This window comes from Cryptotermes secundus, unplaced genomic scaffold (assembly GCF_002891405.2).
Source record: "Cryptotermes secundus unplaced genomic scaffold, Csec_1.0 scaffold121, whole genome shotgun sequence".
In the NCBI taxonomy this organism is placed as follows: Eukaryota; Metazoa; Arthropoda; class Insecta; order Blattodea; family Kalotermitidae; genus Cryptotermes; species Cryptotermes secundus.
In genome coordinates, this window is record NW_019727390.1 from 97731 (window position 1) to 123954 (window position 26224).

At 42.8% G+C, this 26224-nt stretch overlaps 1 protein-coding gene across 1 annotated transcript in view; it reads right to left on the bottom strand.

Moving 5' to 3' along the window:
• Window positions 1–26224, bottom strand: part of LOC111864622 (glycosyltransferase 25 family member) — a 230625-nt gene that overhangs the window by 23525 nt on the left and 180876 nt on the right. Inside the window, exons 6-7 of the mRNA XM_023851994.2 lie at window positions 9420–9494; window positions 3560–3617 (exon numbers count right to left, since the gene is read on the bottom strand). Coding sequence (XP_023707762.1) covers window positions 3560–3617; window positions 9420–9494 — 133 coding nt within the window. The remainder of the gene's footprint in view (window positions 1–3559; window positions 3618–9419; window positions 9495–26224) is intronic.

Consider the following 26224-nt stretch of genomic DNA (forward strand, 5'->3'; position numbering starts at 1 on the left):
CATAGGAAACAGCTAACCATAAGCCATACAACCTCAAGCTGACATCTCCCATCTTCGGGATGAATTAACAAGGAGGAGTTTAACATTTTACATCAAATGTTTTAAATTTTTAAATATTTTAATATTGGGGTTTTAACTTGAGGGCAGTTTCGGATGGAATGTGAGAATTGGTAGTGCATTCAACAATCCTAGCAAGTGTTGTGCTTTTACACGTCGACATATTGCAGCAGCGTCCACGCAGCAAACATAACTGTGTACATCTTAAATAACAACAGTGTTTTCATGATTGTACTATGTGCCTCTGATGATGGTTGTATTTAAACCGAAACATGTAAGGCAGATGTGATAAAGAAGTGACCTACAAATTGTTACACTCGACGGACTTTCTATTGACTTTGAGATTGAGAAGACTTTACGTCTGCTGTAGCTACAGTGATCTCTGGAATGTGGAATGTAGGAGGGCCGTCGTAGTTATTTGTAGTTACGAGTTGTTCAAGAGTTCAATAAATTCGATTACCAATCCAAACCCAGTCTATAGTCATTCTATCACGTGATAATATATTTTGCTGTTTTGTCTTATCTAAGTCAATGAATACAATTTCAAACATCGGCAGTATTTTATGGGGACCCTATATAAAAATAATATTCACTGAGGCGAAATGTGTCTGTATGAATGAATCTGGTGAACAACTGGGCACTTCCCAGATCCCGCTTATAAAAAATATACCGTCACGCATGCGTCACGCGATATGTGACATGTGGGAATTCCCATATCGCTTTGCCATAAATGTTTCAAAATGATATTTACCATATTACCTAGTGACACTTCGAAGCACGGGCTGTAAGCTATACGTTATGCAGGCTCGGCACAGTTCAAAGACCCTGCATTGCGGAAAGATGTACACTCGGTATCAAGGCAAATATTTGTGCAGTATATTTTATGACGTACGCGGCAGGAGAAAAATGAGATCAGTCTGTACCAGAATTGGTGCCCCTGCATATGAGTAAACATTATGCATGTGAAAAATGCCTTGTAGATACCGCAGTTTTTATGGGGGAAGAGGTACTTACACTTCTGGATATGAGAAGGATGAAAAGATAAAGCTATCTCTGTAACAGGCCGTAGAGGGCCAAATGGTTGTGACACGTCCAGGCCCCCATATTTTCTAGACAATCGACTCACAGATGGCAGTGAGGTTGTCAGCCTTACGAGCCGGCAGCGCTTTACCCCCAGGAAGATTCCTGGTACTCATTTCTGTTAGAGGCTGAGTTGACCTCAGGGTCATAGTGCGGCTGGAATGATTAAGTAAACTGAAAAAAAAATCCAATGATCTAATCGATACTCGAACCCGCGACCTTCCGTCTTGTAGCATAGTGCCTCAACCAACTACGCTACAGCGGTTCCCGATGGAATAAAACGTATTTCTTTTAAATTAATTTTAATTAAAATTTAAACAGATATATGCCGCAGAAAACACGGTGCTGCTAATAAAATTTCATAGGTATCAAATTCTCTATGGATCAACCGTTTTCTTATAGCACTGCCCAGATGATCAGAATAGCTTTCTTATCACTAGATATATAAATCTCCCTTAAATTCATGACCGAAAGTTGGTCACCCTAATAGATACAGAGTGTCCCAGGAGGAATGGACCAAACTTCGGGAGGGTGTTCCTTATGTTAAAGTATGCTGATATAACCCAAAACACCTATGTCCAAAGTTGAACGGTTACGGAGATAATGGCCCGAGAAAAGTGTGGTCTTCTAGCGGGTCTACGGACTATACCTATCAGCTGAGAGGCCTTATCTATGTTTGTCCTTGAGTTCCGTATACACACACACACACACACAACAGTCTTGAATGCGGCTTCGTGGTTCCTGGTTCCTGGATGGAACACCTCCTATTCCATGACATGTTTCGGTCATACAGAGATCATCCTCAAGTGTATATGTGTGTGTATATATATACTATATAAGTACATAAGTTTCCTGTGTTTGGGTGAGATTGAGTCCACTTGGTATGTCGGCCACTAACTGGCCTACTGTACCAGCCCCGGATGACAGGTGAGCGTGGAGCAGTTGGTGGAATGATAATTGGTAGGGGAAAAACGCAAGTATTTTGAGAAAATCCGCCCCAGTGCAACTTCGTCCATCACATAGCACACATGACTTGAACTGGGGTCGAACCCGGGCCGCCGCGGTGGGAAGTCGGCGGCTAACCGCCTGAGCTATGTCACGGCCTCGTCGTCAGGTACATACATGTTGCACGTAAATTGGTACACTGCGTTTAGCATAACTCGGCCAGTGAAGGCTTATCTTCTTCAGGGCACACCGTCATACACGGTTAACGGCCTGGAAAATGTACTTATCCTCATGGGGCCTGTTTTCGTTCGAAAATCACCTGTCTATTGTACGTATAAGAACCCCAGCTGCAAATACAACTGCCTCGAGGCATGTTTTCTGTCCTGTTATAAGTGTACTAAAAATCAGTAGAAAGCACGTTTCTCTTTCGCGAAAGAAGTCAATAATATACGGCAATAATAAACTTGCTTAACGACTTACAAAGTTTCACTGAAGGCACGAATGTACAAAGGGACCCAAATGTCAGCTAACTGGTTAGAGAAATGTACACTAAAATACGTGAGAAATTTTTTATTCGCACATATTTCTTACTATGAAAAATAAAAGCAGGCTTATACGATCTCCATGCTGTCTGTGTGTATGTGAATCCCCCTTCCCCATTAACTTCTCAATGCCTGAACCAATCTTTATGAAACCTGGCATATGTAACATGGCACTTCAGCCCATATCAGCGGCATACTTCATAAATCCCTCCCGCTACTCAGTGTGTCTATGTGTATCCTCCCTATCGCTGCTAGGTAACAACTTTGTAAAGACATTCCCGCGGCAACGAAGAATTGTTGGAAGCGTAGTTTTCTATTGGGTTCGTGTCGTATAAAAATTAGGCGATTATTTATGCCAAAAATTTGTTACTGAATTTATAAAAATAATTCGAAATGATGTCCTCCATGTTCAATACACAATTAACGATGCTGTGATAACGTTCTACAAATTGGCTGGGAGGTTTAAATCCGAAATTTCCCGGTAATACGAAAGAATGTTTTCGGTTGGTTGACTTTCCCGCCACTGTGTATAACCAAGTAATGCAAATACACCTTCTTTTCTTTTACAAATACTCCAGGTCTATGTTTGATCATTTTGCAATATGGCAGATGTCCCACTGGACATACAATTCTGTTTAAATCCTGCTAATCATGCCTTTGTTCGTTACCGTATGGTTTGTGCAGTATAATCCACACCTTCAGAGCATGTGTTGTTCTCATAGGAAGCACACAGGCAGGATATGCCGGAGAAGTGGTCACTGGACCGTGCCTGCTCCACCCATGCAGGAATAAGGACACTAAACATCCTGAATGTAAAACGAAATGGCGATCCCGACACGTTGTGTCATAGCACAAGAGAATGTGCACCCCTGCATTCTGAATACAATTAAAACTTGAACAAGGAAACCACTTATCGCGTGAATAATACCACTCACCTGCCGCCAAATGTTATAATGACTAAGGAAGCAGCCAATCTCGCCCATTGTCAGAGGCCTGTAAGGAAATCAGAACACGTAATTATAGGCAGAACACAACGCAGAATATTTCCAGTATCGAATTCAACTCGCTTTCCTTTAAACGACCGTAAATAAGTACGGATCATTTTACTGAAGCTGTTACAGCAAGAAGTAAACTTCCTCATAAGACGCTCCTGTCCTCTGCCGTCAACTTCATTAACTAATGACAAAAATGGCCGCTCAGACACATGCCAAACATTTTATTCAAATCATAAGTAAAGTAAAGCTGTCCCTGTAACAGGCCATGGAGGCCCATAGGGTTGTGAGACGTCGGGGTTCCCACATTTTCTAGACAATCGGCTGATAGATGGCGGCAAGGTTGTCAGCCTTACGCGCCGGCCGCCCTTTACCCCCAAGAATATTACTGGTACTCACTTCTGTTAGCGGCTGAGTCGACCCCAGGGTCATAGTGAGGTTGGAAGAATTAGATCAATTGAAACAAAACCAATGATCTCATCGGGACTTGAACCCGCGACCTTCCGGCTTGTACCATACTGCCTCAATCATAATTAAAACTAATTTTCAGTTGAATGACAAAAACAATATATATAAATTTATAGATAATTAGGAGTTGGGACAGCTCAGTTGGGCTATGAGCTTGACGGCCGGGGTTTGATCCCTGCAGGGACAAGACTTTTCTCTTCTCCATATCGTCCAGACCGGCTCTGGGGCCCATCCGGCCTCCTATACAATAGGTACTGGGAGGCTCTTTCCCTGGGGATGTAGCGGCCGTGGCGTGAAGCTGGTCAATCACCTCCATCTAGTGCCGAAGTCAAGAATAGTAGAGTTACATCTCCACACGTCTTCATGGCGTTGTGCTTAATTAATTAAGTACTACCGCTCTACTTAGTAAATACCAGAGACCTTAAAACGTGATACCATTATGAATCCTGAGTTCATTTCTCACAACTTAAGTAAATACTGGCATAATACGGCAAATAAATAAATCGCTTGAGGTAAATAGAGGGATAAATAAACATACAGGTGGGCTGATTATGTAGGTAAACAGATATAACATAAATACCGTTTTCTGGGATGTGGTACCGTGTAGATCTTGTGTAAACTGACGTTTCGGAGGAACGTATCGCTACCATCTTCAGGGTAGAAAAATCCTCGAGCGAGAAACCAGCGTGAGCAGGTGGTTGCAGCCTAGGCTGCGTCAGTTCACACAAGACCTACACGGCGCCACATCCCATAAGACGGCATTCTTCATAGTCACCGCCGTGAAAACCTCAAACCTTACATAGATATAACACGTTAAATTTCCTTGCATGAATTCCCAAGAAGGGTTTGAGATAAATTACGAAACGATTCTGTATATAGACCGACTTTGCAACTTCCGAAACCGAAGCAGAACCACTCAGTAGTGACATTAAACAACTCCGCAAATTCAGACTGCACCGTGCATATTAGAAAATCACCAAGATCAGACAGTCTTGTAAAAGCAAACAGAAATAAAACGGGCGACAAAAAACATGAGCCTGAGGAAATGGATGTTACATCCGCCTCCTGGAGGTAAACCCCATGAATAGTACAGACGGACACAAGGCCTACTGTACGTGGAGGGGGGAGGGGATGTGTATATCCCAGCGGTGCTGAAGGAGTAATAAACTTTTGCAATGCGGCATTGGCCTGAAAATCACACCGCTTAACAAAATAACAAAGTGATATACCTCCGTGTAGTCCGGCGAAAGTCAACCGAATTTTCGGAGGAACATATCACCTCCATCTTCAGGGCCGAAGAGTAAGAAGCAGGCAACAAACTTTGTTTAGAAAAATCTATAAAACATCTACAGGCGGACTATTAATTTAATTTTTAACCCTTTAAAGCACAGTTGTTACTATATGTACCCTTTAATACAACAAACCGCGATATATCAGTCGATATAGGAACGGGCTTCGGGGCTGGATGGCCGGGTTCGATTCCAGGAAGGATCAAGGGGCTTTTCCACAGCGTCCAGACAGTGCCTGGGGCCCACCCAGCCTCCTATCAAATGGGGACCGGGGGTTCTTTCCTTGGGAGTGAAGCTGCCTGGGTGTGAACAAGACCACTCACCTTCATCTAGTGCCGAGAAAAATATGTGGCTCTATACATCCACTTCCCCATACGTCTTCATGGCGTGGTACGTTTTATTTAATTAATTAAGCATAGGGGCAACTTTACCTTTTACCTAAGCATTTGATCCACAGAATGTAGTGTTTCATATGATTCTCATAATTAACACTGATTATTTGTTTAACAACATAACCGACTGGAGATGAAACGTGTTTCCTGTGAAGTAGGAACTGATCTCTTTAATAAAGGAAATTCGTGCCCAAAGCGTAATGTCTCTCATTGGTTCCCTGAACTTACTGTTCTCTGTCATGCTTCAAATGGTTGAACTGCTTGCGGAGCTCACGTCCTTATGCGGGTAGTTGCATGTATATTTATTCCTCTGGCAGTAACTGCAAACTGGTCGTTCAAAGACGATACAGATAAAGATAACGATAAAGATAAAAGCTGTCCCTGTTATTAATTAAGAACCACGCCATGAAGACGTGTAGGGGAGTGAAGGTATAGCTCCACCATTCTTGACTTCGGTGACTGCCTAGTTTCATGCTCCAGCCGCTTTACTCCCGGGAAAGAGCCCCCCCCCGTACCCACTGGACAGGAGGCTTGTGGGCCTCACAGCCGGTCTGAACGCTGTGAAGAAGAGAGAGATCTCTTGCTCCTGCCGGGAAACGAACCCCGGAGTATAACTAAACGCTGAAATTGTAAAAATAACGAAGCACGAACCGATATTGCTAAGAAATAACAGAAGACGAGTTTTCTTTCATTTTTTTTTCGTAGCACAATACTTATATTACTCAGACATCAATATAAGTTGTAACCAGAAATCAATTTTGCAACTGGAAAGCAACGTCTGGAAAACATGTCACTTTTATTGAATTCCAGACTGCCTCGTAATTCCAGAAAGAACATTCAATTCCTTGCATCTGACACGGACTAACCTACACTGTGCTGTTATTTATACAGACATGACAACATCCAAGTGGGTTAAAATAACAGGGGAATAAACAAGATTACAGCAAATCAAACAGGGTCACTGCGTACCGTGTTAGGGGATATAAAAGCATAAGTAGAGACAGAAGCTATTGTTAAAGAGAAATTGGGTACGAACACTCATAAGATAATGATATTGACGTTAAAATAACGAACTTTTCCAAGGAAGGAAATCTGCCAAGAGTAGAACACTGCTATACCGCAACATACACACATACACTTGGAATTCTCCTAATGTGAAGGCACAAAATCAAAATGGTCAAGTCTTCATAGGTGAAAGATGGCATTCAATTAATTATAACTAAGCATCTTTTATACAGGATTACTGAACTCGAAAAAACAAGCATTGGACATGATCCTGAGCCAGTTTTATCCACATCCTACTCCTCAAAACGTATCTCCCTAAGATTAATCTTTATGTTACTTTTCTTTTATTGCTAGTGGGGTGGGACTAAGTCCCTTGTACTGCGGCCACTTCTGGCCTATTGTACCAGCCCCAGATGATAGGTGAGGGTGATTGTGGAGCAATTGGTGGAATGAAGATTGTCAGAGGAAACCGAAGTACTCGGAGAAAACCTGCCCCAGCGCCACTTTGTCCACCACAAATCCCACTTGACCAGACCCGGGATCGGGAAGCCAGCGACTAACCGCTTGAGCTATGGCGCGGCCTGATGTTACTCTTACGTCCATTTCTTTGCCCTTCAAGCAGATGTTCTAGAGAGGTATGCATTGTCTGCACCTGTCTCGCCATCCTATGCTAAGCCCACGCAGTTTTTCAGTTTTCGGGGCCCTAACTGTGACGTTCTTCGGTAAGGGGCCTATATAATATCTGAATCAGAACCGTATAATGTGGTAGTAACTAATTAAGCACTACGTCATGAAGGCGTATGGGGAAGTGGATGCATAGATCCAAGTATTCTTGACTTCGACATTTGTTGGAGCTGGGTGTTCAGCTTCATGCTGTGGCCACTTTGCCCTCGGCACCCATCGGACAGGAAGCTGGGTGGACCCCAGAACCGGTCTGGACGACGTGGAGAGAAAAATTTGCCCCCCGCCATCGGGACTCTTTAACTCCAACCCCTAGATCGTCCACCCCATAACCAGCCGCTATACGCAGGTACGAAGGCAAAATATTTTGTTGTCTGCGCCGGGGAATGAATCTGGAGTACCTGGTCTTAATGTGAACACATTCACACTGTCTTACAAACAGCCATCCTCTCAAAATAATCTAAACGTGCAGCAACCTCGCGGAAAGATATGACAGCAGCAAGCAAAGGGTCCGGGAAAATGGAGGGAATACGGGATTCACTTGTATTAATGCAAGAGTGGTACAGAGCACATCTACCCAGATCGTCTGCCCCAGTCGCACGCTACAGTAAGGTAAAGGAAAAGTTGTTCCTGTGCTTAATTAATTAAGCACTATGCCATTTAGATGATATAAGAATGTGGAACTTCATTTGGTTTGTTTTGGACTTAATCCATCGTCTGGTATGTAAAAGACAAAAGACCACGACGTTTCGGAGACTGTATCTGTCTCCGTCTTCAGGTGGATAGGGAAGGATAGACCTACTCAGTTGGGCCCGTTAGAAAGAGCTGGTCTCAATCACTGCTCCAGACGATGGATGAAGTCCAAATCAAGGGAAAAAAGAAGTACAGTATACACCATCGTCACAATCCTTTCAAGAATGTGGAAGTACAGCTATATAATTCTCGACGTCAGCACTAAATGAAGGTGAGCGGTCAGCTTCACGACACGGCTGCTTTATACCCATGGAAAGAGCACTGAATAGGGGACTTGGTGGGCCCCAGAGCCGGTCTGGAAGCTGTGAAGTAGAGAAAAATCTCTTACCCCTACCAAGAATCAAACCCCGGCTGTCCAGCCAGTAGCCCGTCACTATAATGACTGAGCTATCCCGGTTCCACATACTACGGTAAGGACGGTGAAATTATACGCCAAGAATATAAACAAATAATTAAACGTACAGAAAAGGGATGTTTCTTTCAACGGAGTGTTAACAACATACAGACAACGAAAGAAAATTCTTTACCCCTTTTGACAGTAGGCCTATGTGTTATAGAGAAAGGTTTTATGCTATGATACTTAGGCCACCATCATTTCAAATAGTGGCTCTATTACCGGGGGTAAAGGTGCTGGAGCGTGAAGTTGACAACTCACCTCCATCTAGTGCCGAGATTAGCAACAGGCGGCGTTACACTTCCACACGCCCATACGTTTTCATGGCGTGATGCTTAATTAAAAAAAGGGGAAATGAGGAAGAACGCCCTCGAAGCGGAGTTCCCCTTCAGAACCTAATACCCATTCAGATGGCCATGAAATTTCCCTCCTTATACGGAACCTGAAGATCCATTACTGTATTCACAAGAACCTATCTTGAGCCACGTCAACCTAGTCCATATCTTCACAACCTATATCACTGAGATCCATTCTAATATTAACTTCCCACCTATTCCTAAGTCTAGAAATTGGTCTCTTCCCTTCAAGTTTTCTTGCATAAATTTTGTATGTATTTCTCATATTGAAAATCGTGCTGTATATCACCCATACCAACCTCATAAATGTGATAATCCTAAAAATAGCCGGCTAGGAGTACAAATTTCATAATTTGTACTCATTATGAAATGTTCTCTTATCTTGGGATGATAAAAAGTCCTCGGCACACTTTACCCTTGTTTTACCCTCAACTTATATCAAGATATTTGTCCTGGTATACTTACCTTTTATGGTAAGGGTCAGTGTATTCGGGCAGCATGTGGATATCCCACTCTTGCAGTGAACTTTCGTTCAGTAACCTGCAACAGTAAACGAGAAATACTGTTACTGTTTCTCTTAAATTCTTAATTGTTTATAAACGAGAGAGATTTGCTATGACATTTTATTTGAGCTTTGCCCATTATCTGACTTAAAATATACAATTCTAAAGTTACTATGTTTTGCAGAACAGTTCTGGGTCACTTCTTAGGTAAAACATGAAAAGAGAAACCTGCTTTATTCATCCCGCCAGACAAAACCAAGATTCTGTAAGGAGCCCTCAAAAATAGGTTCCCTGTCCTTAAAGACTTCCATTTCCTGACGTATAACGCTGTGTAGTTCGCTAAAGGTCAACCGACGTTTCGGAGAAACATGTTGACTTCATCTTGGGGTTAAATATATATAAATAAATAGCCAAAACATGGGCTCATCTGCATCAATATGTATATATTCTTTCACCTTATATACTTGTAGTAAACTGGTGTTCATTGAGACTGTTTCATGTTGTTTGATGTACCAATTTTCATGTGATGTGGGCGTTTAAGCAATATTAAGGTTTAGCCTCAGAAATTTAAGAGGCTGTAATTTTGTTATTACTGATGGGACGGATATATCAATTACGTCGTTGTGATGAAGTTAGATGTCACGATATACATACCAAGTTTCATATAGATTCATTCAGGCATTCAAGAGTTAATATGGGGGATACACACGAAAAGGAAGGTGATTTCATTAAGTCTACTTTTATTTTTCAATATAAAAAATAGGCTAAAATGAAACAAAATAAACTACAAATTAATTCTAATGTATGAAATTTATAGTAATGGGTCTGGAACGGGGTGCACTGAGCCTCGTGAGGATAATTGAGAAGCTATTTCAAGGAAATAGCGGCTGCGGCCTAGAAAACCGAGATTAACGGCCGTGGGGATTCGTTGCGCTGACCACGTGACACCCTCTATCCGCTACAGTTGGTACTAACTCGCCGACAAGCGGCGGTCGCTCGGTCGGTATAGTTCGCTTGCGGACTCAAGCCACGGAGTTTGTTTTTGTTTTTTGTTTGTTTGTACGAAATTTATATTGCATTATTAAAGCAAATACAACCATAAAAGTAGAATAGCTATTTAAGTAAAAAGAAAGTAAAGGTATCCCTGTAACAGGCCGTGGAGGCCCATAAGGTTGTAAGACGTTGAGGTTCCCATATTTTCTAGATAATCGGCTCACAGATGGCGGCAAGGTTGACAGCCCTACACGCCGGCCGCCCTTTACCCCCCAAGACTATTCCAAGAATACTCCTGGTACTCATTTCAGTTAGTCTGAGTCGACCCCAGGGCCACAGTGCGGCTGGAAGAATTAGGTCAATTGAAATCCAATGAATTCGTCGGGACTTGAACCCGCGACGTTTCGGCTCGTAGCATAGTGCCTCGACCACTTACGCTACCGCGTGTCCAAAAATAACGATTTACTATGAAGAATTCTATCATCTGGGACACAACGCAGTAAGTACAGTGCGGGCTTTTGTAGCAGTATAGTGTAAAACCACCTATTTATTAATTTTGCAAATAAAGTACATGAGAGGCAGAAGGAAGAAAGCAAGCATAAGCAATGAAAGCTGATTCAAAACGAAAGGTCTCAAGTAGGCACAGTGAAATTCACAAGGCTCTTTGTTATTTCACTCGAAGCAGTACTGTTGAGTAGCGAGGATTCTGCATCAAATATGTTTATTCCTATCTACGGGCAGATGTTATTTCCCACGAAATGGGAATATCTGATGCTTAGAGCTGTTAGACGGGGAATAAAAAGCGAAGCGGTCTGTAACAGTTATTAACTTACATTGCAGCTATTAATATTGTGACACGTAGGCGTTTCTAGAAAACGAATTGGCAAAAACGTTTCCGCAGAGATACGATTCTTGGAAGCAATCCATTGCTGGGCATCGGAGAAATAAACACGCGGCTGTAGCAATAGGCGAAAAGAATGAAGGTCGTTGTTTATGTGGTCCGCGCCGAGGTTGCTAGGCAACTGAGCGTTAACATGCCTCTACAACAACAGAGGGGCTGAGTTTCTGTGCTGCGTGGTCCGTGACGCGACTTTATAAGGCAGACAGTTTGAAGGAGTCAGTTATGCCCGTGTGGAGGCGGGGTCCAATAACTCCATTGTAGCTCTGTGAGTAGTAGAAGGCGATGAATAGGGAACCCAGTGCCTGGGAGTATAACCGGGCCACCCTGTTCCTCGGGGATATAAATACGGTGATCTGGCTCTCCACGTTGGGAGGAGTCTCGAATCTGAGACAGTAAAAAGTGTTCATGAGTCCCGCGGGACTTGGACCTGAAAATGACTGCGCTGGCGAGGACCAGCAGCAACTGTAAAGGACTGACCCATCCTCTCGTCAAAGAAATGTTACATAAGGACTAAAACCGCATGTGTTCAGGTGGAAAACAAAATTACTGGTCGTGAGTCTCAAGGGGCTTGTCGTCAAGACGAAGTGACTGGCGGTAAACAGCCAGTCGTAAAGTAATTCTGACTGACTCTGACCCTGAGGAGTCAGTTGTCGGTAAAAGTCACATAAAATTATAGTTGGATTAGAAGTCAGTATATGAAAACTTAGTGTGTGATTAGAAGATTTTCTCACAGTGAGAGTGTTTTAATTCCGTTACCAGGATACGACTAGTGGAGACTGAGAATCCTAGTGCGTGTGTAACCTAACTCGTTGCTTCGAACTGCCTTACTTACAACATCTCGGCACAAACCACATACAAAACACCGTTTCCTAACAATTCCTCTGTTGTTACAGAGGTGTGTTTATCTCGCAATTGCATAGGAACGGAAGTTCTTACATTGTTGCGTGCGTATTCGTTGCCGCGGGAATGTGTTTGCATAGCCGTTCCTAACAATAAAGGTCTGCTCTGACTCCACTACTCCGGCTTTCAGGGGGATACACAGGATACCGTAATCTTCCTTAATTAATCACTGTGCAGTAATCAGATTAATTATTCTCTTTTATGTTCAGATATTTCCTTTCGTAATAATGACGTCAGATCTAGAAGACGCCACATGACACGCATCAAGAGACTGTAACTAAATTAAATTTGATCCCCTCTCAGGGAAAGTTGCATCAAAATAGCGATGTAAGGCGCAGGCGTATTTATTAACAACATGCTTAAAAGACAGCTTGAACAACGCCTTACATGTGTACACCTATTATAGCATATTATACACGTCACTTTAAAGTGGGAGACAACCAGTTCATCGCGAGGGACCTATAACCCGTTCCCTGCTGCGCTGCAACCCGAAAGGCCCCTAATCTTCAATATTAAAACGGATCTCAAGGGATTAAGGGGTGAGGAAGCGGACTCAAGACATTCAGCGGAGCACAGAGTTCAGTGGTGGGCTCTTGTGAACACGGCGATGAAACTGTGGGTTCTGATATCACTCGTCTGAACAGCTAAGGTTCATGAACCGATCGCTACAGCTCACTATCCAGTTGTTACAGGGGAACACTTGAAACGGTGAACCGGGCAATGAAGCTGAACACTCTCCTCTATACAGCTCCAACTTCAAGAATGCATGGATGTTTACCTCCAGTCCTCCATATATCTGAATGGCGTGGTGGTTATCACATGAGCAATTTTACCTTAAGTGCAGGCTAGTGTAGCCCTATCTATATGTTATCAGTTTTCAACTGAAAGCCCCTGGCAAAATATTTCAATTTAACTTCGGAACAGTCAATAAAAACCACAAGCATCACATATTAAATATCAGGATTTATGTCTGTATATAAACGCGTCTTACAGAAAAAGCATAAAGCAGTAATATCCGCGAAAAGGTATATCATTTAAGCCGTACAAAACACGAGAGCCAGAAGCAGTAACTTTGTAAACGGGCCTGTGGAAGGTTGCGTATCGAGTCAAGAATGTAGGACAAACTTGACGTTTATTTATAAACCAAATAGCCTTACTAGAAAATGACCTCTATCTATTGAACCATTCTCTGTTAGACAGAGCGTCTCTATATTAAATGCTGCAGTGGAACTGGAGGAGACAAAAACTGTTCGGTATCCTGCTTGGAGTCAAATGATACAGGTCTACTGAACTGAGAGAATGAGCACTGATCTATGACATCAAAAGCGTAATAGATATTCTATGTCACAATAAAGCGTTTCGGGAAACTGACGTACGTGTTCTATAATTCTCAGATCTGGAATCCACAGAACTGTTTGTTATGCAAAAGGACGTAAAAATAATACAGTTGTGACTGCAGGTGGCGCTTCTACCTTACTGGATGCCATTTTAATCCGTATGAATGTAATTTCACTTACCCCAATTCCACGGTCGCGCCATAGCTCAAGCGGTTAGTAGCTGGCTTCCCATCGCGACGGCCCGGGTTCGATCCCAGGTCTGGTTAAGTGGAATTTGTGGTGGACAAAGTGGCGCTGGGGCAGGTCTTCTTCGAGTACTTCGGTTTCCCCAGCCAATCTTCATTCCACCAACTGCTTCACAATCACCCTCACCTATCATCTGGGGCTGGTACAGTAAGCCAGAAGTGGCCGCAGTACAAGGGATTTAGTCCCATCCCACTAGCAATTAAAAAAAAAAGCTTGAGCTATGGCGCGGCCTTAGCTGAGCGGTCTAAGGCATGAACTATCTTCGCTCGCTCGGAAGCCGGTATCGTGGGTTCGAAATCCACTCAGGGCATGGATGTTCAGTGTTTGTGTGTGTTTTTCTGTATTTGTGTACAGGTAGAGGCCTTGCAACGAGCTGATCGCCCGCCCAAGGAGTCCTGCCGAATGTCTAAGATCTAGTAAACCGAAATGAAACGAAGAGTTTCATGGAGGTAGGCCAAGGCCCAAATTGGGGCTGTAGCACCAAAGGGAAAAATAATAGTGACTGAGGTCTAGATTCATAGTTTGTGGTTCGCAATCAGGAGATACGACAGAGTAATGTAAAAATTTAATATTTAAATAAATATATTTCCGTAACGATTCTCAATTTCGTAAACTCTACTCCTTGATATTCAAATACTCACTTCAAGATTAACCCTTACAGCCGCATTATGGCCCTGGGGTCGACTCAGCCTGTAACAGAAATGAGTACCGGGAATCTTCGTGGGGGTAAAAAGCGACCGGCGTGTAAGGCTGACAACCTTACCGCCATCTGTGAGCCGATTGTCTAGAAAATGTGGGAGCCTTGACGTCTCACAACCCTATGGGCCTCCATGGCCTGTTACAGGGATAGNATCTTTTAACCTTTAACAAATCCAAGATTGGGGGACGCGGTAGCGTAGTTTGTTGGGGCACTATGCTACAAGCAGGAAGGTTGCGTGTTCTCAAGTCCCGATGAGGTCATTTGATTGTTTTCAGTTGACCCAATCCTTCAAGCCGCACTATAGTCCTGGGGTCAACTCAGCCTCTAACAGAAATGAGTACCAAGAATTAATTAAATAATTTTCCTGGAGAGTAAAGCGCGGCCGGCACGTAAGGCTGACAACCTTACCGCCATCTTTGAGCCGATTTTCTAGATAATGTGGGAGCCTCAACGTCTCACAACCCTATGGGCATTCACGGCCTGGTACAGGGATAGCTTTACTTTTTTTACCTTTTGAACAATCCGAGATTATTTGTTCTTACTATACGCATAGGCGTACAGTAATAAAGAACATATTTAAGAGGTCACTTGCATGATGGCATGTTAATATTGAAACGGATCTTAAAGAGGTAGAAGAGAAGAGAAAACTGGATTCACCAGGCTCAGAAGAATGATCTGTGGAAGGCTTTGAGATGCTGCTCTCACAGAAGATGGGGAATTTCCAGACTAACTAAGCAACCATTCGCTCCTCAACAAGGACACTGCTCCATGGAGTTAGTTGATGGCTTAAGTATAATGCAGACGTATAAAGCAGGGAGACGGGTCATATCACATAATTTCGCGTCTATAATATGAGTTTAATGACGTAATAATAAGAACAGGATTTAATGTTTATTTCTTGCAGTTCAGTAACGCCAATGTTTCAGTTATGGGGTAAAGTACACAGAGGTTTTAGAATAGACAGAATTTTATTGCTTTAGCACAGTTTAGCATCAAGACAACCGGGGCGAGGAAAGAAGCGACGGTACTTTTGCGTAACATTTACAGTCACGGAGGGAATATGTATTCATAAAACTGTCATAGAAAATAAGCCGCTTCATTGTGTGTTTTAAGGATATGCCGGGCGAATAACAGAAATTCTGGGTAATCATTCAAATAAAGAGAACAGCGTTGGTTTCTCTTTAAGTCTCACCAGTCTCCTGTTATTTCTCTCTCTTCCAAATATTCTTCTCAGCACTTTTCTCTTTCTGAAGACTGCAGGCGCCCCGGACGAGAACACATTCAGTTCGGTGGGAGTCAGATCTACAGCTTTCACCGCGGCTAAAGTTAATAAAAAAATCTTCCTGAGCTATCAGCTGTGTCAACTGGTTAAAAATGATCGATACTTCGAGGACCGTGAAAAGTCGATCGCCTGATCCGTTTAAATCCTGATCATTCGATCAGACATGGCTCGTGAAAAGTCATTCGTCTAATCACATGCCGATGATGGGGACCAGAAATGGTTTCTGAAACGTCGGTCATCTGATCTGATTAGATCCCGATGATGGGGACAGATGTGGACCTCTGAAACGTCGGTAATCTGATGTGATCAGATTCAGATGATGGGGGACAAACATGACCCTTCGAATGGTTGGTAATCTGATCAGATCCCGATGATAGTAACAAACATGACCCTCTAAAACGTCGGTAATGTGATCAGATCCCGATGACTGGGATAAACATGACCCTTCGAAACGTCGGTAATCTGATCGGATCAGCTCCTGATGATGGGAACATATATGGTCTCTGAAATGCCGGTCATTTTAACCAGTTGAAATCGCTGATGGTCAGAGATTTTATAAAATCCGGCAGATGTGTACTGACTTCTCGGAGTAACGTACTGCCCCCATCTTCAGGTAATTATAGAAGTATATTACTGATTACTTTTGACTATACCAAACTGTACGTAGCAATTATCATGCTAATCTCGTTACGATCTATAAATTCTGTTTGCAGCGTTTTACAATTTTGCAAAATTTAATACATGTTGCACTGAATGTTTACGTGAATTATACAGTCATATTGAGCAGCTGTCCCCTCATTCAAGAAACACAGCCTTAACGGTATCTACCATCATCATGCTCCTATTTATTATCAACAAAAATACGTTTCATTGACTAACAATGTACATCCCGTGTCGTAGATTTACGGCACGTAAAAGATCCTCATGTCTCTAGGAGACCTCTGAGCAAAATTAGGCAACAATTTCCCGCCCAAGTAGTTTCCAATGCCTCTGGTAGATGGGGGAAATATCAGGGACCGACGGCCGACCTCGTTGGCTGAACGGGGCTGATAGCACGCACCAGTACCGGTAGGGTATGGCGACAGTAGAAATTAAAGGGGGACGTACAATGGACCAATAACTGGTCTAAGTGCTAGGGGAATAATAATAATAATAATAATAATAATAATAATAACAATGTAAATGAAACCTTATTTCATGCCCCTGATAAAATATTTCATTAGTCCAAACCGCATCGTATCAAATAATGTAAATAATTCTAGGTTTCTATACTCATATCTAAAAAAACTGAAGATAAAAAGTTCTATGCCTCGCTGGAAGATATAGCACGGCTCAATCTCCGCTCCTGTAGCACGCAACTGCGGTATGATCAGTTTGCCAACCCGTAATTTAAATATTCCATTAAAAAGGATTTAGACATAGGAGTGTGAAGCGAAACTGAAAGTGTAAATTTTTCTTGACACACAAACTGAACCCTGAAGCATAGGAAACCACGTACTGATATGTTCGTGCTTCGTCAACAGAATGCGGATTGAAATCATAATTTAAAAGTAGGTAATAAGGCCTCAATAAACGTGCAAAAGTTAAGAATACAACGTTCACTCAATTCTCTGATTTTAATAGATAATCAATGCAACAGGACGCCGAAATATAATATTATAAAGTAGCGTAGTTGGTTGAGGCATTATGCTACAAGCTGGAAGGTATCGGGTTCGAGTACAGATGGGGTCGATTTTTTTTTTCACTTTATCTGATCCTTCCAGCCGCACTATGGCCCTTGGGTCGACTCAGCCTCTAACAGAAATCAGTACCAGGAATCTCCCTGAGAGTAAAGGGCAGCTGGCGCGTAAGGCTCACAACCTTACCGCCATCTGTGAGCCGATTGTCTAGACAAAATGTGGGAGCCTCGACGTCTCATAACCCTATGGGCCTCCAAGTCATGTCACAGGGATAACTTTACCTTTTACTGTCTCTAAAGAATAATTAATTGACTTTATATTATATTTCTCTCCTGCATTCTAGCGACGAGGCTTGAATATGTACATCGTATTCTGTAGTGTGAACTGAACAGTCATTAAGAGAGAATGTGAACCGAAAATAAGCAGAGAGCCGACATAGAAGGCATTGGTCAGATGATAACGCACATTTTGGATCAAATGTACTTTAATTATAAAACGGCTGAGCACAGTGTGGCCCATCATGAGGAAAAGTTTCGACTGCCGACGTACCACTCCTACTTCACACTGAACGTACATAGAGAACTACTGTTTACCAGAAGGCACATGAATATACACCCGACTCCGAATTTCAAAACGAACCAAAAACAATCAAAATTCTAACAGCCCTACAACTCTCGTATCCATAAATCCACTGCAAGCGACAGGTGAACTGCAAAACATCCTGTATATTAAAAGGTTACTGTACGTTTAGGCACAAAGTAGTAACTTTTTGGAAGACTACAGGGTTGACCAGTAGGACTTAAGGTTCTGACAACGGTTGTTATGAAGAGTTCATAATTTTGAAAGAATGGAACCTGACCGCATTCCAAAACAGTTAATGGACCCTTCGCCCAGAGGAACAAGATCCATTGGACGCCTGAAGATCAGCTGGAAGTATCAGCCTATCCTACAGATGAACGGACCACACTGAAATGTGTCAAATCCTGACGTTGCTGATGATCATGAATTGATCAAAAGCCAAAATTCTTCATAAATTGAAAGCTACTCTGAAGATTATACTCCTCGGATTGCGCCGCCTTTATCCGAACCAAAAGTTAAGAACGAAGAGTTCCATCTTCTGGGATATAATGCAGTGTAGTCCGTTGAAATTCAACCGACGTTTCAGAGGAACATGTCACCTCCATCTTCAGACAGGAAGATGGAAGAGATATGTTCCACAGAAACGTCAGATGACTGCGTCACATCCAAGATGATGGAACTCTCCGTAACCATCGCTGTAGTAGATATAAAGCAGAGAAAAAACAAACTCCATGGCCTGTATTCCGCAAGGGAACTATACCGACCGAGCGACCGCTTCTTGTCGGAGAAGTTAGTTCCAATTTCAGACGATAGAGGGTCTCGCGTTGTCAGTGCAATGGATCCCAAAGGCCGTTAATTTCGGTTTTCTAGACCGGAGCCGCTATTTCCTTGAAATAACTCCTCAGTTATCCTCACGAGGCTGACCGGACCCCGTTGCATACCAACCACTTCTCAGAAAATTTGGTAGCGCGGGGAATCGAACCCGGACCTCTAGCCACTAGACCACAGAGTAGCAGATATAGCCGGCCATATTTGTCTCGTGGCACACTAGTAAGTAAACTTAATATAATGACGAAAATGAATTTGTCCGAGAAGTATGAATATGATAATGGCGCCATCCTGTCCTTCACACTGCTAGCAGTTGACTGGTGGCGGCAAGAGACGCGATAATAATGGATGCTTTCTTCAAGCTGCACATTGTCCTATGGGAAATTCCGCATCCCCAGTCGAACACACCTCCAAGTCAAAACTGTATTACTCTTGCGTACGTGACATCAGTGCAACTGAAACCACGACTACCAGTTGCTTATTCTGTGCTTCACAATGCCACAACGTGCAGTCTGCTGCGACATGCGCTCATGACTAGATTTAGAATGAACATGCATGGTGAACCTGGTGGTATCAAGAAGGAAACGATCGTGGCATATTTTAGGTTGCTACTCAGCTGTTTCACTGGGGCGACTGTGAAACGTATCTACACAGTTTCCGGCGGGTATTCGAAAAGAAAACCCTCCCGAGTTCAATGCGTTGAACAATTACATACACAAGGACGTGAAGATGATTAGGACCGATCTTAGGGAGTAACGCAGTAGGGGCAGTAACGCCTTTATTAAACTAAAGGTGAACCCCAACTTACGAACATAATGTATTCTTTGATTTGCATTTGTAAGTTCAAAGTTCGTTAAGTTGAATTTATTATTTTTCATAAGCTAAAAGTAGAGCTATCCCTGAAACAGGCCGTGAAGTTCCATAGGGTTGTGAGACGTCGAGCCTCCCACATTTTCTCTAGATAATCGGCTCATAGATGGTGGTAAGGTTGTCAGCCTTACGCGCCGGCCGTCCTTTACCATCCAGGAAGATTCCTGGTAATCGTTTCTGTTAGAGGCTGAGTCGACTTCAGGACTACAGTGCTGCTGGATGATTAGGTATACTGAAAAAAATCCACCTCATCGGGACTCGAACCCGTGACCTTCCGGCTTGCAGAATAGGGCTTTAACGAACTACGCTATCACGTGCCCCCTTTTCATAAGATAAATCGTTCTGAAGATGGTCCATAAGACCGAAACATGTTAAGGATAAAATATTATAACGGAGAAAAAAACTTCATCACTCACCCTGGACGGAATTAATTAACCTTTTATAATAAATGGTTAAATTAATGTGATTTGTTATAATGTTCGTAAGCGCAAGGTTCTGCGTTCGTTAAAGGAACTGGGAGTCACAATTTATTAGTTCGTGCCATGTTCGTTAAGTACGAATTGTTCGTTTCTTGAAATAATTTCGCCTGTACTCGTACATGAACGAAAAAAGTTACATGTATAGCGAACGTTACAGAAACGCTAGATTCCTAGACAATCATTAAGTGTTACTTTGAATAGTACTTGCCGAAATTACAAACTCGCATTATCCAACTAAGCACTTTTTTCAATTTCCTCATGCATGCTACATGTCCAATACGTCCAATTACTCTTGAGTACGATGAAAGTTCGGGTGCTCTTTGCGAGCGCTGAAACTGCATGACCAATAACTAACTCCGTGGTTTTAGTCCGTAAGCGAACTATACCGGCCGAGCAACCGTCGCTTATCGGTGAAGTTAGTGCCAACTTTAGCGGATAGAGGGTGTCGCGTGGTCAGCGCAACGAATCCCCACTGCCGTTAATCTCCGTTTTATAGACCTAAACCGCTATTTCCTTGAAACAGTTCCTCAATTATCCTCACGAGGCTGAGTGGACCACGTTCCAGACCCACTCCTACTCAGAACATTTGGTAGCGACAGAAATCGAAACCGGACCTCTGGATCTGTAGCCAGGAACTTTGACCACTAGACCACAGAGGCGGTCTTGCATGACCAATAACACAGAATAGACAAGCATTTTGCCTTGAGTCAACAACGAAGATTGACAACAAAATAAACGGAATTGTAATGCCACCGTCCATCACACTGCCTTCCGTAACCACAGGCCCCTTTGATGTCTCGCGAGGAGAGCCTAGTGTCTGTCGGCGTGACCATCGAACTGTGGGATTGTTTATCGAACAAGTTGCGAAGGCGCCGCCACCTCACATGGGACAAGACGGCAGAACTAGGAAGGAAGTTTCTGTGATCGATCCTGCAAGAACAGAACATTCAGCACGGAAACTATACTGTGGGTCTGCCGAGTTGACGGTAACTCAGACCACGTTACACACGTCACAAACTTCAATGCAATAAGAATTGTATATCGTTATTATATACTTTTAGTCATTATTTACATTCGCAGCAGATTATATAAAGCAGTGATACTTGTGACCTGTATTTAGAAGGTAAGAGACTCGAATCTCAGCTGGGCTACCGACTATTACGACTGAGGTTCTTGTGATTTTCCTCAGTCCCTAGAAATAATATCTAAATTAAGCTAATATAACTTCCTTCCACATTCCCACTTAACTATTCCCTAATTATTCTAAAATTTTCGCTTTATATTCTGAATTATTGATAATATTCTTAATAAGGTACAGATAAAGCTAAAGTTGTCCCTGTGCTTAACTCATTAAGCACTATGTCACGAAGGCGTATGGGGTAGTGGATGTACAGATCTACATTTTCTTGACCTCGGCAGTAGTTGAAGGTGAGTGGTCACCTTCACGCCCCGGTCGCTTTACCCCCGGGAGGCTGGATAGGGCCCAGTGCCGGTCTGGACGACGTTGAGAAGAGAAAATTCATGATCCTACCGGGAGTCGAACTCCAACCCCTCGGTCGTCCAGCAGAAGCCAGGCGCTATACCGACTGAGCTATCTCGGCTCCTTAATAAGATATAAATAAAAATATTAATACCTTGTGGGATGTAACACAGTGTATCCCGGTAAAAGTTTACTGACGTTTCGGAGTGAACGCACTACCTCAATCTTCAGATTCAAAGCGTAAGCACTGCAAACACTGTTTGCTGCTTGCTTGTAGGGCTGACTCCTTAACCCTGAAGATGGGGCCATAAATTTCTGCAAAACGCCGGTACTCTCCTACTACACTACAAGGCGTCATATGCTAGTACACGGCCCTCTTCATAGTCACTGTCGTGAGAAAATCAAATTTCATATAAATAAACATGAAAAAGGTGAAGTCATGCCCGGGCATAATCAATTACGCACCACGCCATGCAGTCATATGAGGGAGTGGAGGTATAGCTCCATCATTCGCGACCTCGGCACTAGATGGAGAATGGCTGGCTCGATACCTCTGCCGCTTAATCCCCGAGGAGACAGCTCCCGGTAACCATTAGACAGGAGGCTACGCGGGCCCCAGAGGCCGTCTGGACGCTGTGGAACAGAGATAAACTTCTTGTCCTGTAAGGATTCGTATGCAGAATCCTCGGTCGTCCAACAAGTAGTCTAGTCACTATACCCACTGAGCTATCACAGGACAATCAAACTGTGGGTTTGAAACGCAATACACTTAACATTAAGACCGGTGTTAAGGAAGCAGAATATGAGGATAGGGCTGCAGCCGACTAGCACAGGACAGAACACGGCACAGGCCTGATAATTCGGGTTGCAGAAAAGACGGCGAGTTCCCCGACCAGCTGAACGATGATCAGCTTCCTCACTGCGTTAGTTAACTATAAATTACTTACCATTAACTGATTATACGACACATTAATCTGTTTAACAGAAACACAATTTGTCAAGAAAGGCAATTGGTACAATATATACGTAATTTACGATAGAAAGAAAAATGTTTTTAAGGCATTTTACAGTTATGAAAAATGGATAGGGAGAAGGCAAGATAAATCCTGCATTATGAAACATACATTCAACAAGTAGGGGCACTATGCTACAAGCAGGAAGGTCGCGGATTCGATTTCCGATAAGGCCACTGGATTTTTCAGTTGATCTAATTGTTCCAGCCTCTAATAGAAATTAATACCAGGAATCTTCCTGAGGGTAAAGGACGGCCGGCGCGTAAGGCTGACAACCTCACAGTCATCTGTGAGCCGATTATCTAGAAAATGTGGAAGCCTCGACGTCTCACAACTCTATGGGCCTCCACGTTCTGTTACAGGGGTAGTTTTACCTTCCCCTAATATCAAACAAATAAGATTACAGAAATAGTACGCTTGCCTGGACATATTAATGGATTATGTGTCGGAAGTTATAACTTCCGAAACACCGTAACTTCATATTCCGTCATTGTTTCAGTTCCGAATCTTGTATAATGATAAAAACAAACTTGGATTAGAAGCAAGTTGCCAAACTGAATGGGAGGTACGAATACAAGAAGTACAATATTATACGTATATAATATCTTCGAAGTAAAGTAAAGCTTCTTGCAAGTAATTTCGCATGAAGCTGTAACTTTAAGCAAACTTCTCTCATGAACTTCATAAACGACATTTCTACACGGAAATTCTACAAGTCGCATGGTACCTACTGCAAGTTTAGCTAATATATCCTAAAGGCGTTTGTAGTCACTCATACTTGAAAGGCATTACATCACTTTACGAACCAAATTTGTGACAATGACGACAGAATTCAACAATACATGGACCAACGGCTTCAGATTACATTCATCAGACAAACATTGTAACAAACAGAAAATATCACGCGTGAACTTATCAAGTTATTTAGGTTTTGTAAGATGGTATACGGTGTTTTATCTTCTGAAACAACACAGGCTGTGAAGATGGAACTCAATCTCAGAGACGAGGTTTTACTTGAAGGATTTTATTTAAAAGCCGGGACTGGAGAGCCGGAACTGCATATAATTTTATGAAATCACAACAGGCTTATAAGTGCCTCAATGTCTGCTACATTCGTACTGTTTGCAAACAACAGTCCGTCACTTACAGCAACGATATTAATAATTTTACATGAAAAGTGGGACACATCAGCGTCTGGTATATACTGATGATGCTAATTTGTTACACATTCGCATTCATTCATACATCAGTAATCTGTCAGACGACAGGTCCACAGTCTCTTCCAAAACAGTTCCTCCACTTAATGCGATCTAGACCTTTCTCCTTCAAATGAGAATATCCTCTTCTGTCCCCAAGGTCATCCAGAATCTTCTTGCGTCTTCTTCCTCGTCTTCTGGTCACTTCTATCCGCCCCTCTATCTTTCCTTCGATAACTTCTTTTAGAAGGCAGTTTCTGCGTAAAACACGACCAATCCAATTAGCCTTCCGTTTTCTCATTTCGTGTAGGATATTCCTCTGCTCACTGACTCTAAATAACACTTCTTCATTTCTCACATAATCGGTCCAACTGATCTTCTCCNCATTCTTCTCCAACACCACATTTCGAAACTTTCCAGGTGTTTCTGATCTACTGCATACAATACAAGACAGGACGCATACAATAAACAAAACACAAGAACTATGTAGACACTAGTAAGGAGATGGCGAAGAACACACAAAAAGGATTAAACGTCTCCAAAATCCTCGACAGAATCATAATAGAAAGATGGGTGATAAATCATGCGAAAATATTGCAAAGTTAAAATAATTTGCGGTTTTTGTAAAGTGCGGAAACAGTGATAGTGTTATAGTTATTTGTAGTTACGACCTGTAAGTGATTAATTAATGTATTCACCAATGCAAACCCCGGATACAGTCCCACGCACTACGTGATATTACGAATGTCGCTGCTTCAGACGGAATACAAAAAAGCCATATCCACGAACTGCGAAAGGCGACCATAAGGAAACAGAGAACACTGCGGTTTTCTTTCAGTTTCATAACACATCTGTGGCCACGCCCCTGCATTAAATATAGTAAAAAAAACTTTGTGGCCTGTAGTCCGCAAGCGAATTATACCGGCCGAGCGACCGTCGCTTGTCGGTGAAGTTAGTGCCAACTTTAGAGGATAGAGGGTGTCGCGTGCTCGGCGCAACCAATCCCCACGACCGTTAATCTCGGTTTTCTAGGGCGGAACCGCTGTTTCCTTGAAATAGCTCCTCAATTATCCTCACGAGGCTGAGTGGACCCCGTTTCAGACCCACTTCTCAGAAAATTTGGTAGTGCCGGGAATGGAACCCGTACCTCTGGATTTGTAGCCAGGAACTCTGACCACTAAACCATAGAGGCGGTCCATTAACTATACTAGAACTCGGATATGAGCCGAATGCAAGGAAAGTAAAGAACTGTCCTCCCAATCACGTCGCCTGAAACGTCGAGACGCAGCTCACGGGTACAAAAATCAGAACTGAGTCAGTGACCAAATGACGCTTCAGAACAAGACATTAACTGTTTATGTGTGGACAGCAGGCCCTCGCTTGTGTGTGGATGTCTGGAACACTTCTCAATTGTGTTTTCTTTTTACTATTCTTCCGCCAGTAAAGTAAATTCTACCATGGTCACGGTCTCCTGGGAGACAACGTATTGGCTAGTACAGTGTTTCAACCGCTGGGCCGCGGCCCGGAAAAAAATTACCAGGCCGCAGTCTGACAAAAGTTGAGAACTACTGTGTGAGCCTTCGTCCAAGATGATCATAATCTTAGTATTCACTGCTGTGATAATCTCAGATCGCAAGCATTTACAAGCCATCCCAGTAAAGGCAGAGGGGTAAATAAGGATATGAGCACCTCATAGCGGTCCTTATTAAGAGTTCTGTCTTCTGGGCATAATGCTGTGTAAACTGCTGAAAATTAACTGACGTTTCGGAGGAATATTCCGCCCCCATCTTAAGGATTGAATAATAAACCAAACTAGAAACCAGCATGAAGCATACACGTAATATGCAGAGCATTCTACTGAAGTTTGTAGACCATTTATGCTCCTGATGGAACTACAGAATATACTGAGAATGCCGTCTTCTGGGATGTGGCGCTGTGTAGATATTTTGTTAACCGACGTTTCGGAGGAACGTATCCCCTCCATCTTCATGGTGTAAGAGACACCTGCTCACGCTGGTTCATCGCTTGCGGATTTATTATACCCTGAAGATGGAGGCGATACGTTCTTCCGAAACGTCAGTTAATATAATATCTACACGGCGCCACACCCCAGAAGACGGCATTCTTCATGGTGAAAACCCAAAATCTTATTCAGAATATATTGTTATAAGGGGGTTAATTAAGTGGAAATGCATAGGAGTGTTTTGCAGGACATATCCGGTTCGATATTCGGTAGCAGACAGCCTATCCCAAGGTTTTCGGAATGTTCGTGTTCCTGCAAGCA